Source organism: Asterias rubens, chromosome 15 (genome assembly GCF_902459465.1).
Source record: "Asterias rubens chromosome 15, eAstRub1.3, whole genome shotgun sequence".
NCBI classification, from domain to species: domain Eukaryota; kingdom Metazoa; phylum Echinodermata; class Asteroidea; order Forcipulatida; family Asteriidae; genus Asterias; species Asterias rubens.
This window is the reverse complement of record NC_047076.1, coordinates 8,900,978-8,920,273: the sequence shown is the minus strand read 5'-3', so window position 1 is coordinate 8,920,273 and position 19,296 is coordinate 8,900,978. Positions and strand designations below refer to the sequence as shown.

Sequence of the window (19,296 nt, the reverse complement as noted above, 5' to 3'; positions counted from 1 at the left end):
ATCGGAAAGGGCATTAAAAACTCCGTAAACGCCCCACAGACATGACCACATTTTGATCTTGTCTTCCGGCTCAAAAGAGAGGTTGAAAATTTCGAAAGTCACGTCTGAAAAACAACGTAAATCCCCCGTTGGTATGTGCATAAACATTACACTTAGGCATACACACAACGTGTAGTGTATTAGCTGTGTGGGAGAGTCACGCTCCAGTGATCATCCATAGAGCGCGAAAAAGCTTCATGTAGAATAGTCTTCGTTCAAGGCGTTTAACTTTTTGACCTTGTCTTCTGGTTCAAATCGAATTTATTGTATATTATCTGCGACCGTACTGCGTTGATAAGACCGGTTCCCGTCCGATCACTGAAGTTAAGCAAAATCGGGCGTGGTCAGTACTTGGATGGGAGACCAATTGGCGACCAAATTTTGTATTATTTATTTTTTTATTTTATTTTTTCTTCTCCTATAAATAGCTTCGTTTTTAGTCTATTTTCAAGGCGTTTACAACCAACATTTCTTTTCCGGTTAGTTAGTCTCTTCTTCAGTCGTCATTATGCATAAGGCTCCAACCACAAAAGCTATTTAGACAATCTATACATCATATGAAAGGGTATTAAGTACGTAGTCTGTTTTCAAGGCGTTTTCAACAAACATTTCCCTTCCGGTTAGTTAGTCTTTTCTCCAGTCGTCATTATGCATAAGTTCCTATGCCCTCAACCACAAAAGCTATTTTGACAATCTACATCATATGAAAGGGCTTTACGTACGTAGTCTGTTTTCAAGGCGTTTTCAACAAACATTTCTTCCGGTTAGTTAGTCTCTTCTCCAGTCGCCATTATTCATGAGTTCACATTTCCTCGACCACAAAAGCTATTTTGACAATCTATACATCATATGAAAGGGCCTCACGTACTTCAAAAGAATTGGTATGTTGGTGACCTTCTCTTGACCTTTTGACCTTTTTAAACCGGAAGTGCCTGTAAAAGGCTTTGAAAAGGCATTATTTAAAGGCTTTTAGGTTGAAATGTAGTCTTTTTGATGCTTTACCATAAAATTATTTCACATCGAGAAAACTGTTTGGTTTTGATTTCTTTGCAATTTGACGAGCTATTAACAACACTTTTTCATTGATTGAAACACTGACCCAACAATAGTCGAACACCTAGTGTTTGTTTGTACAAAAACTATATCTAGTTTTTTTTTTTGGTTTTTCTTATTCTTCTCGCTGTCGATTGTCCGCAATAAAAAAGCACAGATGCGAAGCTTGCATTAAGTTGAAACTTTGCACACAGGTAGACAATAACCAGTAGATGATACAAAACTTCTTACGTCACGATGACGTCATCAGTTGACGAGATACACTCATTCAAAGTTTATTATTTCAAAAAATCATAACTTTTGATCTGCATGAAGGATTTTTACAATCAATGCATCAACGGAAATGGCATTAAAAACTCCGTAAACACCTCACAGACATAACCCCATTTTGATCTTGTCTTCCGGTTCAAAATCGAGGTTGAAAATTTCAAAATTCATGTATAAAGAACTACAAAATTCCCCCATTGATTGCGCGTAAAGATTTTACAATTACATGTACATGTACTTTGTCACCACGTGTAAGCATGCGGTGCATTGCGGTCACCACGTGTAAGTATGCGATATTATTTCAAAAAATCATAACTTTTGATCTGCAGACGGATTTTGACAATCAATACATCATCGGAAAGGGCATTAAAAACTCCGTAAACACCTCACAGACATGACCCCATTTTGATCTTGTCTTCTGGTTCAAAATCGATGTTGAAAAGTCTAAAATTCATGTATAAAGCACTACAAAATGCCCCCATTGATTGCGCGTAAAGATTTTACAATTACATGTACATGTACTTTGTCACCACGTGTAAGCATGCGGTGCATTGCGGTCACCACGTGTAAGTATGCGGTGCATTGATGAGCATAGTCACGCTCTGCACCACGTGTTGATCGTTTTAGTCTGCGTACCATACTGCTGCGTTGATAACACCTGTCACTAAAGTTAAGCAAAATCGGGCCCAGTCAGTATTTGGATGGTAGACCACTTGGCGACCAAAATTTGTACTATTTATTTTTGTATTTATTTTTTTTTTCTCCTATAAATAGCTTCGCTTTGGTCTGTTTTCAAGGCGTTTTCAACAAAGATTTTCCTCCTAGTTAGTCTCTTCTCCAGTCGTCATTATGCATAAGCTCCCATATCCTCAACCTCACAAGCTATTTTGACAATCTATACATCATATGAAAGGGCTTTACGTACGTAGTCTGTTTTCAAGGTGTTTTCAACAAACATTTCCAATTCGGTTAGTTAGTCTCTTCTCCAGTCGTCATTATGCATAAGTTCCTATGTCCTCAACCACAAAAGCTATTTTGACAATCTATACATCATATGAAAGGGCTTTACGTACGTAGTCTGTTTTCAAGGCGTTTTCAACAAAGATTTTCCTCCTAGTTAGTCTCTTCTCCAGTCGTCATTATGCATAAGCTCCCATATCCTCAACCACACAAGCTATTTTGACAATCTATACATCATATGAAAGGGCTTTACGTAGGTAGTATGTTTTCAAGGTGTTTTCAACCAACATTTCCTTTTCGGTTAGTTAGTCTCTTCTCCAGTCGTCATTATGCATAAGTTCCTATGTCCTCAACCACACGAGCTATTTTGACAATCTATACATCATATGAAAGGGCTTTACATACGTAGTCTGTTTTCAGATGTTTTCAACAAACATTTCCTATTCGGTTAGTTAGTCTCTTCTCCAGTCGTCATTAGTCGTCTGTTTTCAGATGTTTTCAACAAACATTTCCTATTCGGTTAGTTAGTCTCTTCTCCAGTCGTCATTATGCATAAGTTCCTATGTCCTCAACCACAAAAGCTATTTTGACAATCTATACATCATATGAAAGGGCTTTACGTACGTTGTCTGTTTTCAAGGCGTTTTCAACAAAGATTTTCCTCCTAGTTAGTCTCTTCTGCAGTCGTCATTATGCATAAGCTCCCATATCCTCAACCACACAAGCTATTTTGACAATCTATACATCATATGAAAGGGCTTTACGTACGTGGTCTGTTTTCAAGGTGTTTTCAACAAACATTTCCTTTTCGGTTAGTTAGTCTCTTCTCCAGTCGTCATTATGCATAAGTTCCTATGTCCTCAACCACACAAGCTATACATCATATGAAAGGGCTTTACGTACGTAGTCTGTTTTCAGATGTTTTCAACAAACATTTCCTATTCGGTTAGTTAGTCTCTTCTCCAGTCGTCATTATGCATAAGTTCCTATGTCCTCAACCACAAAAGCTATTTTGACAATCTATACATCATATGAAAGGGCTTTACGTACGTAGTCTGTTTTCAAGGCGTTTTCAACAAACATTTCCCTTCTGGTTAGTTAGGCTCTTTTCCAGTCGCCATTATTCATCAGTTCACGTTTCCTCAACCACAAAAGCTATTTTGACAATCTATACATCATATGAAAGGGCCTCACGTATTCCACAAAAATGGGTGTGTTGGTGACCTTTTCTTGACTTTTTGACCTTTTTAAACTGGAAGAGTCTGTAAAATGGTTTGAAAAGGCAGTATTTAAAGGCTTTTAGGTTGAAATGTACACTTTTTGATGCTTTTTCTATAAATTATTACACATCGAGAAAACTGTTTGGTTTTGATTTCTTTGTAATTTGACGAGCTATTAACAACACATTTATTCAAACATTGACCCAACAATAGCCGAACACCTAGTGTTTGTTTGTACAAACACTATATCTAGTTTATCATTATTTTTATTATGGGCTAATCCCGGGAAACTCTCATTTGTTTATCTCTTGATTTTGATTCGCACCAAATGAAGCAAATAACGACAGTAGAAACTAGACTTAAATTTTTTGTTTACTACAAAAACCAGGTGTTCGTTTGTGATGTCATCAAATTGTGATTTGAACTGTTTTGAAAGAATTGTTGAAGTCATTTCACCTGGTTCAGGGGTTAGATTTTTTCCAACATAAAACTTTATCTTCCGATTTAAACTGAAATTCAAGTCAAAATGGCTCACACTCTGTGTAGCACTAGTTAAAGGCAGTGGACACTATTTGTAATTTCTCAAAATAATTATTAGCGAAAAACTTTACTTGGTAACGATTAATGGGGAGAGGTTGGTAGCATAAAACATTTTGAGAAACGGCTCCCTCTGAAGTGGAGTATTTTTTGAGAAAGAAGTAATTTTCAACGAATTTGATTTCAAGACCTCAAGTTAAGAATTTGAGGTCCCGAAATCAAGCATCTGAAAGCACACAACTTCGTGTGACAAGGGTGTTTTTTTTCTTTCATTATTATCTCGCAACTTCGACGACCGATTGAGCTCAAATTTTCACAGGTTAGTTGTTTTATGCATATGTTGAGATACACCAACTGTGAAGGCTAGTCTTTGACAATTACCAAAAGTGTCCACTGTCCTTAAATTTTTGAAAAGAGAAAACTACGATGATTTGTTAATCCAACAATTGGCAAAGGAAATGCAGCTATTTATTTTTCAAAGAATAAACATCAACTGTACGGAAAATAAGTTCAAATTGGTCCACACTTTGTGTAGCTATATTTTGTAAGCTTCGGAACCCTTTCTGATGACGTATAGATGACAACAATCAAAAATACGGTTAAGGAGTTATGATTAAGGAGTTATAAGGTGTCAAAGATAAAATTTCATCTTTATTCTTGAACTGGAAGTCAATGTAAAATGGAGTCACATTCTTTGTTCTGTTTCCTTAGTTTGCACACACTTTTCTGATTCTTTAGTTTAGAAAAATCTAATGTGCGGTTCAGTATTTATGATTTGTTGAATCGATAACATTAAGTTCCCAGTATAACCGGAAATAAAACTCAAATGATGTCACACCATGTGGCATTTTTTTTTATCGTCTTTCACGATTTTTTTGGCTGACGAGCTATAAATGAGGAAAATGTATTCTGTGCGCAGATTTTCTTTAGACACACGCGACATTTGACTCTCCCCCCCCCCCAGTTAATACCTAATAAACTTCGATGTTATTATTATTATTATTATTATACTTGATTTTTATCTCCAGGTTTTGTATTTTTTGGTTTTCAGATTAAACAGGGCGATTTCAGGAGAACACTACGTCAAGGATGTTGGCAAGAAGACCACTTTTTATACATTCTTCCCCGAATCAGAGCACACTTTTGACGTCAAAGATGAGGTGGGCTCAGATTCCAATCAAGCAATAAATCGATTCAAAATTTATTAAGTCAGTTGCCATCATCCTTGTGGTTTACTATTTTGAAATCTTAAACAATAAAAAATACGTGCCTTTAAAGTGATCCCCTGGCTGCCACTAAGCTAAGTAGTGAGAGTGCTTTCATAGAGCAGCTTAAGCAGAACTGAGCAGAACTTGAGTAGAAACGAGTCGGATAAGTCACAAATTGTGACATGGTATTTTGGCTATTAACCTTAATCTGGCAAGCCTAGTGCTGCTGTGCTTAGTTCCTGTTGTGCTACATGAGGTCAAAGGTTCACTTCTAACATGAAGAAAAAGTCAAGCTGGTTTTTAAGGGTTCCATTGCAAAGTTTACCATTCAAGCACGGCGCCAGACTATCTCTTTCATCATTGACTTTGATGCTACATTGATATTTGGGTAAAAAAAGAAGAGAGTTACAATATCACAATTTGTACTTTATTTGCAAGATTTAAAACAATGTGTACTTTCATTGCTGTTGCTGTTATTGTTGTTGTTGTTGTTGTTGTTGTTGTTGTTGCTGGTATTTTTATTTAGAATGTGACGTCTCTGTACACCATGTTCAAATCGTTTGACGTAGCATACGCTCTGCACATGGTTAAAGACATCGATCCACCACTCGCTGTCAGGGGAGATAAACAAACATAGTAAGTTCCTTTTAATTTCAGTTAACTCTTCGTAAAGTAGCAAACCTTGTACATTTTGAATGAAATTTGTTTTCTATATGAACTCTATACACTGTTTTTCTGTGAAGAGTCATAAGCTCCGAACACCTTGTGAATTCTGTAATATTATTTTTAAAGGGATGGTACACGTTTGGTAATTAATTAAATATTCACTTAAAACTGACTTGGTACTTGGTAGCGAGCATTGTAGAGCTGTTGATAGTGTAACGATCGTCCCAACCCGTCAGCAGGGGGGCGTCGGCACGACTCCGGAGTGGAGTCGGCCGATGAGGGGAGGGCGCCCTGACACGAGCCCGGTGGGAGCCCCGTGGCTGAGCAGCCCTCCTTGAGGGCGCTATGTGGAGCTGTGTTGTAGCGAGCCCCCTGCTGAAAGATTGGCATACCCGTTCGGCCTGGGAAGCGTCTCCTAGCTGGATTCTTGTACACGAGTGAAGATTAGTCTAGATTTGTGCTTTCAATATTGGACGTCTGGAATAAAACAGTCAGAAATTCAAGCCTTGAATTCAAGCTGAAATACCGGATTTAATTGTGTTTCATTGCGCAGTATTGTTGTGATTGACACGGGATTTTTGTGTAGTATAGTATAAAACATTGTGGGAAACGGCTCCCACTGAAGTAGCATAGATTTTTAGAAAGAGGTAATTCTCACTAAAATAATAAAAGACTTATAGCTAGAAGTCTTTTACTCCTCTCTGAAAGCACACAAATTCGTCCAACAAGGGTGTTTTTTCTTTCATAATTTTCTCGCTAATTCGATGACCAATTGGGCCCAAACTTTCACAGGCTTGTTATTTTATGCTTATGATTGGATACACAAGTGAGAAAACTGGTCTTTGACAATTACCAACACAATTGGAAAAACAATAAAATGTAGTACAATTGAAATTTGGAAAATCTACTACTGTGAATACTTGCACAAAATCCTAAAATGAGCTTCCAAAGTACATCAAAGTTTACTGATTAAAGGTCTCTCAAATCTCTGGAATGACAGTATCAAATATAAACAAGCACAGTATATTCCACATTTACTAAAATAACAAAGCAAAAGATTTAACTCACCAAAAGTAACAGCACAAATTGCCACACTGTCTGCCTGGCCACTATAGACTTAACACATATGTTCACTGTATGAACTCCTGTAGGCTAGTGAGCCACACCTTACCATGCTATAGCACTGCCAGAGGTCAATGTTCACTCAAGCAGGCACAACTAATTTGCAAAAGCCTGCAACTCTTAAACTTTACAAAAACTCTGCTGGGCCTAGAATTTGGTCCTTACATTTTCTTTGAAGAGTCATTCCCTTATAGTACATCGGTTTTTTTGAAGAGTAATTATTAAACTCTTGACACCTTTTTATACTGTACACCTTTTTGAAGGGTTATTATTAATATAACGTTATTTTTGTAACGGATTTTTTACCCCATGACACTTATTTTTTCTTTGAAGAGCAATTTACTGTGTACACTAGCTTTAATTATAACACACACCTCTTGCTTTTTCTGTATTCTGGTTGGCTGAAACACGGTCACGTGGGATGAACTAATATAGGCTAGTGATCGCGCGCGCGTGTTTTGCGGGAATAGTACCAGAGCGGGCACTAGTCTTTGCAAATAGTGCCCGCGGTAAGAGCGCCCTCTCTGGACTTGAACCGTGAACAAACTACAAAATTCCTTTTTCTGTTCTTATTTGACATTTAAGACCGAGCTGTGTTATAAAACACATATTGACTGGCATAATTCGGTAACTAGTGTACGTCTATTCCCCCTCGGGCCTGTGAGTGACCAGAAGAGGGGCTTATCTAAAAAGGTCGCTCTTCTGGTCACTCAAAGTCCGTCGTGGGAATAGACGTATACTAGTTACCTCGTTGCCAGTCAATATGTGTATAATAGTTAATAACTCTGTGAAAGGGGTGTTTATACAAGGCCATGCGGCAGTGCGTGCAAGCTTTAAGCCTCAGTCACAACCCACCGTGCGTGTTTTTAGTCCGTACGTTTTTTTGGGAGGCCACGGCCGCCACGTTTTTGTGAAAACATGGGGAGGGAGTGGCAAGAGCAGGGAGGGAGTACATCAACGCACGTCACTCGCACGGTTTGCCAAGGTGTAAGTACGTGGCCCGCACGCCAGTCCTGGACGTGAGCGGTTGCGTGCATCGTACGTTGCGCACGTGGTAAGTGAGTTGTACATGCTTACAACGTGCTTACAACGTATGACCATATTGCGATCGCCACGTTATCGTACGGAGGCCGTACTTACACGTGCTTGTCACGTACGGTGTCCTTACTCACTATGTTGTAAGTGCGTGCAAGTATTTTGAGTATGTGGGGAAAGTTGTGGTAGTGTAGTACAAAAGAAACTTCAGTTATTGCTGGCTAACGGTCGTAAAACTTTCACCTATCAACTGATTTGAAAAACGTATAGCGTTAAGGAGGCCCAAAATATTAGACCCCTTTAAGGCTCACAGGGGAGCCTTATAGTTTCTAGAAGTACCCGCTATGTATGAAAATCATTATCTTAATTCAAACACTGACCCAACAATAGCCGAACACCTAGTGTTTGTTTCTACAAACACTAAATTTTAGTGGTTTTTTGTGTGTGACGATGACGTCACACGTTTTTTAAATTATACTAATTCAAAGTTTATTATTTCGAAAAATCATAACTCCAGAAGTACAAAGGCTATTTTAACAATTTTTGCCTCATCGGAATTCGGAAAGGTCTTGCTAAGAGCTTCAAACGCACCACAGACATGACCCCATTTTAACCCTGCCTTCCGGTTCAAATTAGACGTTGAAAATTAAAAAATTCATAGCTAAAGAACTACGTCACTCCCCATTGGTCGCGCACACGTATAGTGTCACGCTCCAGTGCTCATATATACAGCGCCTACATGTAGCTTCGTGTTTAGTCTGCGTTCGAAGCGTTTTCAAAAAACATTTCCTCTTCAATTATCTAGTCTCTTCTACAGTCGTCAGTATTTCATAAGTTCATATTTCATCAACCAAATAAGCTATTTTGACAATCTATACATCACATGAAAGGGCTTTACGTACTTCACTGCAATTGATGTTGGTGACCTTCTCTTTACCTTTTGACCTGTCTAAACCGGTAGTGCCTGCAAAATGCTTTGAAAAAGGCGTTAACTAATGGCTTTTAGGCTGAAATGTACAAATTAATGCTTGTGTATAGTCGCGTTCAAGGCGTTTTCAAAATACATTTCCCCTTTCAATAAGTTAGTCTCTTCTACAGGCGTCAGTATTTAATTAGTTCATATTTCCTCAACCACATAATCTATTTTGTCAATCTTTACATCATACGAAAGAGCTTTACGTACTTCATAAAAATGGAGATGTTGGTGACCTTCTCTTGACCTTTTGACTTGTCTTAAACAAGGCTATGAAATGAAAAATTTGCTAGGTGCGCCCAGTAAGCACAAAATCGACCGTTAAGCAGCTCTATGAAATTTGGCCCTGCTCTAGCAGCGGTAAGAGATCTGCTCCAGCAGTGCAAACCTTGTAGGTTCGAATCCCACCCATTTTATAAAACACAAAAACACATTGGGTTAGGATTAAAGGGGTTAAGCTTTGATTTAAAAAGTTAGATGTTTACACCGAACAATTAGTGTTTGTAAATATACAACCACTACATGTAAAGTTTTTCTTTATAAATCTTTTTCGAAAGAGCCATATACCTGAAGATACTCGTGTAGTGGTTAAGAAATGTCAGTTTTAGATGTGGTAGGCAACCATTATAGAGGGAAACCCCAGACAATCACGTAGGGTCTGAACAATCAATCCACACGATTCGAGCCTTCGTCCCTAGATTTTAACTGGGGTGCACTAAAAGTTCGCATGCTAAAATTTTCACCTTGGTTTGTATTTGTGAGTTATTCATGTTTGGAGCATTATCAAGGGTTCCAACAGCCGGAATTTTTTTATTGTCATTTATGATCTAGCAACTATTAGTGCAACTTTTGACATTACAAATAATAATATTAGCTCTCCATTTAACTGTTTACATCTGTTTTCATAAATATAAAAGTCATCAAAAAAACTATAAAAGTCATCAAAAAAACTTTATACGTTTTTTTTATGACTTTCATATTTATGAAAACAGATGTAAACAGTTAAAATAATGGGGAGCTAATAGTTGCTAGCTCATAAATGACAATAAAAAAACGTCCACACCGGCTGTTGGAACATTAACAATGCTCCAAACATGAGTATTGTGTTGTGAAAAACTGATTATTTGTAAACAAAGATTAAATAATGGTTAATAATGAATTATATATTAAATCATGAATTATTTGTAAATAGTTGCGTTAAATAATAAGTTTACACTTGGCGCCTCATGAGGGAACGTGTTCCTTTAATTGTTAGTTGTTCGAGCAACAGCCCTTTTGATTCTAAATTACCATAATACACATCGACACAAAAATATCTTTGCATTTTGACGAGCTATTAACAACACTTATTTCATTGGCTCAAACACTGACCCTGACGATATCCGAACACCTTGTGTTTGTTTCTACAAACACTATATTCTAGTTGCATTTATTTTACTTTTTGTCCAAAAAGTGTTGATGGGACTGAAAGGGTATTTATGAATGGGAATCAAAGTGTGTGTTTAATCGGTTTTCGACTAGTGGTTTAAACCCGCCGAGGCCTGGTTCTTGATAATTTACCTCGACTTCTATTTTCGTTTCGGTAAAATTATCAAGAACCAGGCCTCGTTGGGATTAAACCATTAGTTGAAAACCTCTTCACCACACATTGATTCTTAATTATCTTCTGATCTTCTGCACAAAGTGACGCTTCGTTGTCGCTGAGTTTGATTGCCTTGTCGAACCCACACAGTGACATTAATTTTCAACCCATGCAACGCACGAGACTGCAGTAGAATTGTCTCCGAATACGCGGACAAAAAGTCATTATGTGGTTCCAGCTCACTTCTCATAGCAACGTGCACAAAACGACCATTGCAAAGATTGTTTGCTGTAGCTGTTGTTGAACCCCACAATGAATGGTTTTAAAGCAATCAATGAAAGAAACCCCTAAAGACAGACACCAAGAAAAACAGGAGAATTGTCACTCTGTGTGGTTCAGACTTACTTCTCGTAGCAACGTGCGCAAATCGACACATCGTGGTCGCTGAGACTGTTGCCGAAGTGAACCACTGAATCGTGCGTGTTTTAATCATTCGCGTTGAAACCCCCTACCACACAACAGGAGGTTGTAGAAATGTCTCCAAATTCGCGGACAAAACATCACTCACACTTAATGGATTGAGCTCGCTCGCCCCGTTGTATGTATTATATAAACTTGGTACGTCTTCATGTCCGCCGAGATTATCTGCTAATGTTGATGAGAGCCCCACCAAAATGACCAAGAAATCGGGGTAGAATGTTAGTAGTATGCGGACAAAGTGTCAGTCTCCACAAGGAAATGTTTGTCTTGGGAAAGAACAAAATACGCGCCACAAGGATGCACTTTTGAGAGTGTGTGGCCAAAGTTTGTTCTCAAGTTGGACCAACTATAACGATACAATTTGCTGAAAGGCTTACAAAAATAAAGAAGCCTGTCATCTCGCCATAATATTGCCCTTAAAGGCACTGGACACTATTAGTAATATTACTCAAAATCATTGTTAGCATAAGAACTTACTTGTTAACGATCAAATGAGATAGTATAAAACACTGTGAGAAACGGCTCCCTCCCTCTTAAGTAGCGTATCTTTTTGAGAAAGAAGTAATTTCTCAGTAAAATATTTCAGGTCTCGAAATCAAGCAAAATTAATGGAAAGCACACAAACTTCGTGTGACAGAGCAGGGTGGTTTTTTCCCCTTCCATTATTATTTCGCAACTTCGACGACCAATTGAGCTCAAATTTCCACACGTGTTGACATGTTGTGCGTAATGTTGAGATACACCAAGTGAGAAGACTGGTCTAGGACAGACAGAATAAAAGATCAAGACGAGAAAACTGACGGATTTGACGAGTAAACCGAGTAATTTGTGTAAAAACTGTATAAATTATAATAAAAATAGAAAGGCAAAAAAAAAACATTCAAATGATAGTTTTAAAAACTTGGTGTTTTAGAACACTTACATGTTTTAATTTCGTTGATGGGATAAGCTTGGAAAAATATCCCCTCGAAATAGTAGAATCAGAAAGTATACCCTATATTTGAGTATTTCGCATTTTGCACGTTATGCTAGCTATATTGGTGGCTTATTAAAGCCATTATCACTTTCGGAACAGAAAGAAATAAACGTTCACAGATTTACAATTAACTTACAGGGTTTACTGGTTAAAGACTACTCTTGAAATTATTACTCCATGAAATGCTTTAAAATTTGAGAAAACATTAAAACGATTATCAATTCTCGATATGTCATGACACGGCGAAACGTGCGTAAACAAGGGTGGGTAACTTCCCGTTATTTTATCCCGACTCCCATGACCGATTGAGCCTAAATTTTCACAGGTTTGTTATTTTTATGTATAAGTTGTGATACACGACGAAGTGTGGGCCTTTGGACAATATACTGTTTACCGAAAGTGTCCAATGGCTTTAAGCGGGGTCCGCATGCACTTTTTTTGCAATGAATCCGAGCGAACGGCGTGCGACGGTGACCGAGTAAGTAAGGTTCGTAAACAAAAACTTTTGCACCGTCTGGACCGTCCGGCTGCACAGTGCATCTCCGATATGGGAGATTTTATGCGCACCGCTTCCCAGTGTGAACACCATGCAGCATACCCGAAAGTATGATCCTCCAAAATACTTGTTTTCCTAGGAGCTTCGTGCGCATACCACGTGTACAAAAAGACACGTGTAAACAATGTTCTCATTTGAGGAAAACGTGTGTAAATTCCTCAATTGCCGCTGCCGGGGTAGGTAGTAAGTAAGTAGGTAGGTAATCAGGGTTAAAACGCTGTGGCAATATTATGATGGGGCAATGATGTTAGGGCAATGCTGTGGCAATGGTGGGGGCAATGATGTTGGGGCAATGATGTTACGGCAATGGCGGGGCAATGGTTTGTACAAGTAAGTTGCTTTTTACAAACCCTCATACTGCCAAGACTGACCATTCAAAAACATTTTGCTCAAATGTTTTTTTGCATTGTGAATTAACCGTGTATCCATTCATCAAATGGTATGTTATTGTTAGTTAGCTTTATGAAACTACCAAATAGTTTTTTTTACAGGTATCCCTAAATTTTGTTAAGGAAACTGCAAAGTGGTGGAATGGTTGACCCTAGAGTGGCAATTTGATGTGCATTGGTTTGAATGGCAGGACAGCTGGACTAAAAATGATCGAATGGCAGGACAGCTGGACTAAAAATGATCAAGGGCAATGCATGTAGTTGTTGCCGAATCGTGCCGCACTGGGCCGGGGCACACTACGCCAACAGCCTTGAAACAAGGCTAGGCTAAGCAAAAAGTTTGCTTAAGCACGAAAATAGCTCGCTTATTTTACACATGTTACTGGCCAAACTTTCATGCCATATGCATTGCTTGTGACTGGTATTTAGCTGTTGTTTGCTTAGCATAACAATTGAGTTGAATCTTGGATGGCCGGTAGTCTGATTTTACTAAGCAAGGAATTTTTTGCTTAAAGTCACCTGGAAGTGGTATTTTTTCAAAATAAAGCTTTTGTCACTAATATATGTTTTGATGAGTGGAATGTGAATAAACAGTTAACTAAGGTTTTAAACAATCAGTTCTTATGTTATTTACAAATTTAAGAGTAGACCCCGACCCGAGAGGGCGCTGTTCGTGACGTCAATCGAGGCAGACTTTGCCTGTAATGCGTAGAGTAAACACAATTGCAAAGTACATTTACGGACCAAGTCGTGAGTTTGTACGTTTCAAAAAACAAAAAAAAATGTTTTTTCCGGCAATGCCGACCAGGTGTATTGCTGATGAATGCAGAAAAACGTTTTTTGAAATGTACCAACTCACGACTTGGACGAACATGTACTTTGCACGTGTGTTTACTATACGCATCGCAGGCAAAGTCTGCTTCGATTGACGTCACAAAAGGGGTAGGCGGAGTCATCCCCCCAAACAACTTTATATATTTTTTAAACATATAAATCGTGACAAACAATTATTAAAAAAAATTGTTTTATTGTTCGTAAGCATATACTCTTAAATTTGAAAGAAAAACAATTCTATTTCCAGGTGACTTTAAGCAAAATTTAGTGCTTAAGCAGCTCTATGAAATTGGGCCCTGTACATATCGGGTATTCACCATGTTATCCTGACTGACGCATATAATAAGCCAAATGTTTACAGATTTTGTCGTTTCATTTATGCAAGTCGTTGTTGAACACAAAACTACATGGACCCTTTTTTTCGATGCAGAAACGGTGACCCGTCCCAAAAAAATATTCAAAACTACTTAACACTTAACAAGAGTAAAAACAGTATTGACTCAAAGTGTCCATCATTCTATGTACAAGTTAGTAATCTCCGTCCCAATAAAAGGGAAATGATACGTTTGGTTATCATCACTCTTCACATTAAAGGCGTGGACACTATTGGTAATTACTCAAAATAATTGTCATCATAAAACCTCATTTTGGTAACCAGTAATGGGGAAAGGTTGATAGTATAAAACATTGTGAGAAACGGCTCCCTCTGAAGTAAGGTAGTTTTTGAGAAAGAAGTAATTTTCCACGAATTTGATTTCGTGACCTCAAGTTTAGAATGTGAGGTCTCGAAAGCAAGCATCTGAAAGCACACAACTTCGTGTGACAAAAGTGTTCTTTTCTTCCATAGTTATCTGTCAACTTCGACGACCAATCAAGCTCAAATTTTCACATGTTTTTTATTTTTTGCATATGTTGAGATACACCTGTTGAGAAAGAAGACTGGTCTTTGACAATTACCAATAGTGCCCATTGTCTTTAAAACCCTCCTACTGATAATACACCATTAAAAAACATTAAAAATTCACTATTTTTACAACCCCATTCATTGTACCACCATTCACAAACACTCCAATGGTTTTTTGTACACGTACACGAATGGACCCCTCAGCCCTAGACAATCAAGCAAGTGCGGGCACCACGCCCGCAGAGATGTTTTGTACACGAGCGAATGGAACACGTCGCGTTAGGAAATCGGGCAATCTGTGGGTACAAACAGCAAGCAGTCTGTCCCACTCTAAATCATTGGTTTGTGCACATTGTCAATGGTGAGTTTGCGATCGTAACGTACGTTATGCGAGGATGGATTGGACCGCCTATTTCGGGGTATTTTATACGCGGAGGTATGCGGTGTGTGTGTGTGCACAGACGGACAAATGGAACACGCTATATAAATCATACTTGGTGCATTCGTTGAAGGAATGAAGAATACGTTGCCTTGGATCGGTCGAGTTGGTCTTTGAAAATCGTTCTATAACCGGTTGTTGTAAAATGTATATGGTTAGAAAGATATTGTACAAGTAGAATACAATGATCTACACAAATATGCCTCGAAATTGCGTGGTTTTCTTTTTACCTTGTCGACTAACACGGTCGGCCATGGGAGTCACAATTTTGACTCCCATAAATGGCCGACCGTGATAGTTCGCGACGTAAAAGGAAAACCGTGCAGTTTCGAGTGATACTTGTGTGGATCATTATATTCTACTTTTAAAACATCTTTCTAACCATATATGCATTTCATAACAAACGGTTTCAAACGCTTTTAATAGAACAACTCGTCCGATCCAAGGCAACGTGTTCCTTTAAGCTTCATCTCCCTGCTGGGTGTGCAGAGCTAAACGAACGATCACACTCGCCCTCTCGTGGTGACAGCATGCACGTCAGGTCACCCCCAAGTGACCCACTCCACAAGCGGGTGAGCCCGTCAAAGCTATTCGAACGTACCGGGTCGACCCAGGGAAGCTAAACAAACGTACCCACTGGGTGAAATTGGTTTTGTGTCATTTTGGGTGACTTGGTGGTATGGGGAGCGAGAGACCCAGGACAAAACAAAAAGGGAAAACATATAAATGGACTTGGAATTCTGTGTACAACTAAGTATATGGGAAACCTGGTGTATGGACAAAAATTAATAATAATGACGTAAAGACAAATGATAGTAATCTATGAAAACAAACTTTATTGTACAGGTTTATAAAACAACGGCTTGATAGCCGCCTTCTGTCTCTTGTTAATAAAGACACTGGACACTAACTATATTGGTTGTTTCTCAACATCACTTGAGCTCAATTGGTCGTCGAAGTTGCGAAATTAAAGAAAAACACCCTTGGGTCACACGAAGTTGTGTGCTTTCAGATGCTTGATTTCGAGACCTCAAATCTAATTCTGAGGTATCGAAATAAAATTCGTGGAAAATTACTCTCTTTTTCGAAAACTACGTCACTTCAGAGGGAGCCGTTTCTCACAATGTTTAATATGATTATACTATCAAACTCTCTCCTCGTTATCAAGTAAGATTTGCTAACAATTACTTCTAGTAATTACCAATCGTGTCCACTGCCTTTAAAAACAAAAATAACTTACATGTTTTAATAGTTCTTGGTGATTACTCAAATGATATTGTTTATAAAAAACATAAACATTTTGGAATGATACTTTCGGGGAAAAAAACAAAAAAATCGTTTATAAAATATATAAACAACTATACTACTTTTAAAATACAATATTTCTTGTTTAAAATCATGAATCATGTTTTAATTGGTCTGGATGGTGAATTTTATATCTTAAAATAGGAGAATTTTATTATATACCCTTTTTGTTATTTGCTGCACTGTATGCATAATGTGCGGGATTTTTTCGCGGCGTTGCATGCACCTTTTTGCAATGGAATACGAATGGCGTGCGACGGTGACCGAGACAGGTGCGTCAAAACTTGTGCACCGTCTGGACCGTCCGGGTGCACAGTAAAATCTCAAATATGGGAGATTTTATGCGCATCGCCTCACCGTGTGAACACACACAACAACACAGACAGGAAATTAGTCAAACATTGTACATCTCGTAGGCATACATAGACACACACACGACAGGTGAAAAAGGTTCCCGCCTCCACAACGACATGTACAACGACATGTACAACGACATGTACAACGACATGTACAACGACATGTACAACGACATGTACAACGACATGTACAACGACATGTACAACGACATGTACAACGACATGTACAACGACATGTACAACGACATGTACAACGACATGTACAACGACATGTGCAACGACATGTGCAACGACATGTGCAACGACATGTGCAACGACATGTGCAACGACATGTGCAACGACATGTGCGAATTACAAAAGTATTATTTAGCAGTGTGCTCTATCATAACATTTGTTGAGAGAAGAGTGATTATAATGTTGACTGTTGAAGAACTTGACAAGCCAGCCGTTGAATTTGCTTGTCCTTTAAAAAGTATTAAAACAACCCGAGTACAACAACTATTTAACTACCATCAAAACTGTCCTCCTCGACATCTCCAACAAACACCGACAGAAAGAAATGTGTACCGAATAATCCTCCAAAATGCTCGTTTTCCTAAGAGCTTCGTGGGCCTACGGCGTGTACAAAATCACGTGTAGAAAATGTCCTCATTTGAGGACAACGTGTGCAATGAACGCACGGAAACCCCTCCATTGATAATGTACACAGGTTTGCTTTGTCGCTGCCGGGGTGCGGGACCAGCATAATGGCAATAATCCTGTGAATCTGTATGCAATGAGCGCGCGTGTGTGTGTGGCACGGTGGCAACAATGATAATCAAAAATGTTGGTGGGGAATGTTGCGGGGGGGGGGAAAAAAATGATAGTGGGCAATGGCAATGTTGGTGAGCAATGTTCGTGGGGCAATGTTCGTGGGGCAATATGTTGGTGGGGCAATGGTGGGGAGATTGCGGGGATGTGGGATGAAAGAGTGGAGGGGAGAAATGGGCAACTTTATAGATTTTGGGGAATAGTGAGTGGGGTGGAGTCATAATATAGCTCTATGGGTGGAGTAGATCAGAAGCCAAAGGGGGGGGGGGAGGGTGTCAAATTTTAACATTTCTCTTGGGGGGATACAGAAACACATTCTTCAGAGAGAAACAATTCTTTATTTGTTTAATTTGTGTTCTTTTTTTAAGTTCTGGGGGTGATGATTACATTAATAATAATAGTTTGGTAGGGAGCTTGTTTGGAAGGTTGGATGTGGGTCCGTGGGATGGTGTGGTATGGTGGATGGGGCTTATTTTGGGGAGGGTAGGACGGGTTAGGGATGGTTTTGAAGAGGGGGGTAATTTTTAGCTGGGGGGTAGTGATGAGTCAATTTGGTTTGGGTGCACGAGATTTTGGAGTGGAAAAGGTAGGGGAATAATAATAGTAGGGTATGGTGGGAGTAGAGGCTAGACGAGTATGGGATCAAATTAAGTTACCTTTTTCTAAATGAATAATTATAAAAACCATTCCAAACTTCAGAAGTGGAAAGTACAACATAAACCTTCTTCTTAAACGCTTTGATTTGGGAGAATATCCTGTTGGTGTATTGGTTTTTTGTTCTGTCGTGTCCCTTTTGTCTTTTTCTATGTTTAAAGAGGGTGTAAATGTTTCACACAATTAAACAATGTATCAAAGACCGATGATATGCTTGAACAAGTTACCACTACTTGCATTGTGAAATAAAAAATGCATATTACTCAAAATGGACTATATCTTCTTCTTTTTCAGCACTATGAGAAAACCCAACGTTAACCGGTCCAAACTGAAGATTATCCACCCAAGTTTCTTCCGTTATGTCTACACAAAATATATGGATGGAGTTTCCTACAGGCCAACAACAGGTACAAAATGAGAATGGGGAACTACTTGGGTTAAAAAATATTGCAATTACTTGTATTTTGATTATAATATTATGAGCAGTATTTTGTTGAAATAAAGTTTTCTGTCTTGTAATGATTTGTTTTTCTTGGGAGGAAAACCTAATTTTATGACCGCTTGTAATCAACATTCTTACAGGGTAAGCACCAAATTTCTGCGCTAGCTGTGCAGCGAACTATGCTTGTTTTGGACTACACCTGCACAAAAGCAGAAATTCTCTGCTAACCCATAATTTCTGCTTGACAAAAGGGCAGATTCTTTGCTAATTATAAAGTGGAGCCATGAAATTGAGCCCAGGTAGGAACTGAAAACCCAATCCACAAAATGAGCTCCAAGGTGGGATTCAAACACGACAGCAAAGTTAGTTAGATATTGGACATTGCACATTCACATAGGTTGAATGTCTGCCTTGTACATAGATATTGGACATTAGACATTCACATAGGTGTGTAGGTTGAATGTCTACCTTGTACGTAGATATTGGACA

At 38.6% G+C, this 19,296-nt stretch overlaps 1 protein-coding gene across 1 annotated transcript in view; it reads left to right on the top strand.

The window, feature by feature from the left end:
• Window positions 1–19,296, top strand: part of LOC117300413 (alpha-N-acetylgalactosaminide alpha-2,6-sialyltransferase 1-like) — a 39,791-nt gene that overhangs the window by 18,919 nt on the left and 1,576 nt on the right. The window contains exons 4-6 of the mRNA XM_033784200.1: window positions 5,128–5,236; window positions 5,811–5,920; window positions 18,660–18,772. Coding sequence (XP_033640091.1) covers window positions 5,128–5,236; window positions 5,811–5,920; window positions 18,660–18,772 — 332 coding nt within the window. The remainder of the gene's footprint in view (window positions 1–5,127; window positions 5,237–5,810; window positions 5,921–18,659; window positions 18,773–19,296) is intronic.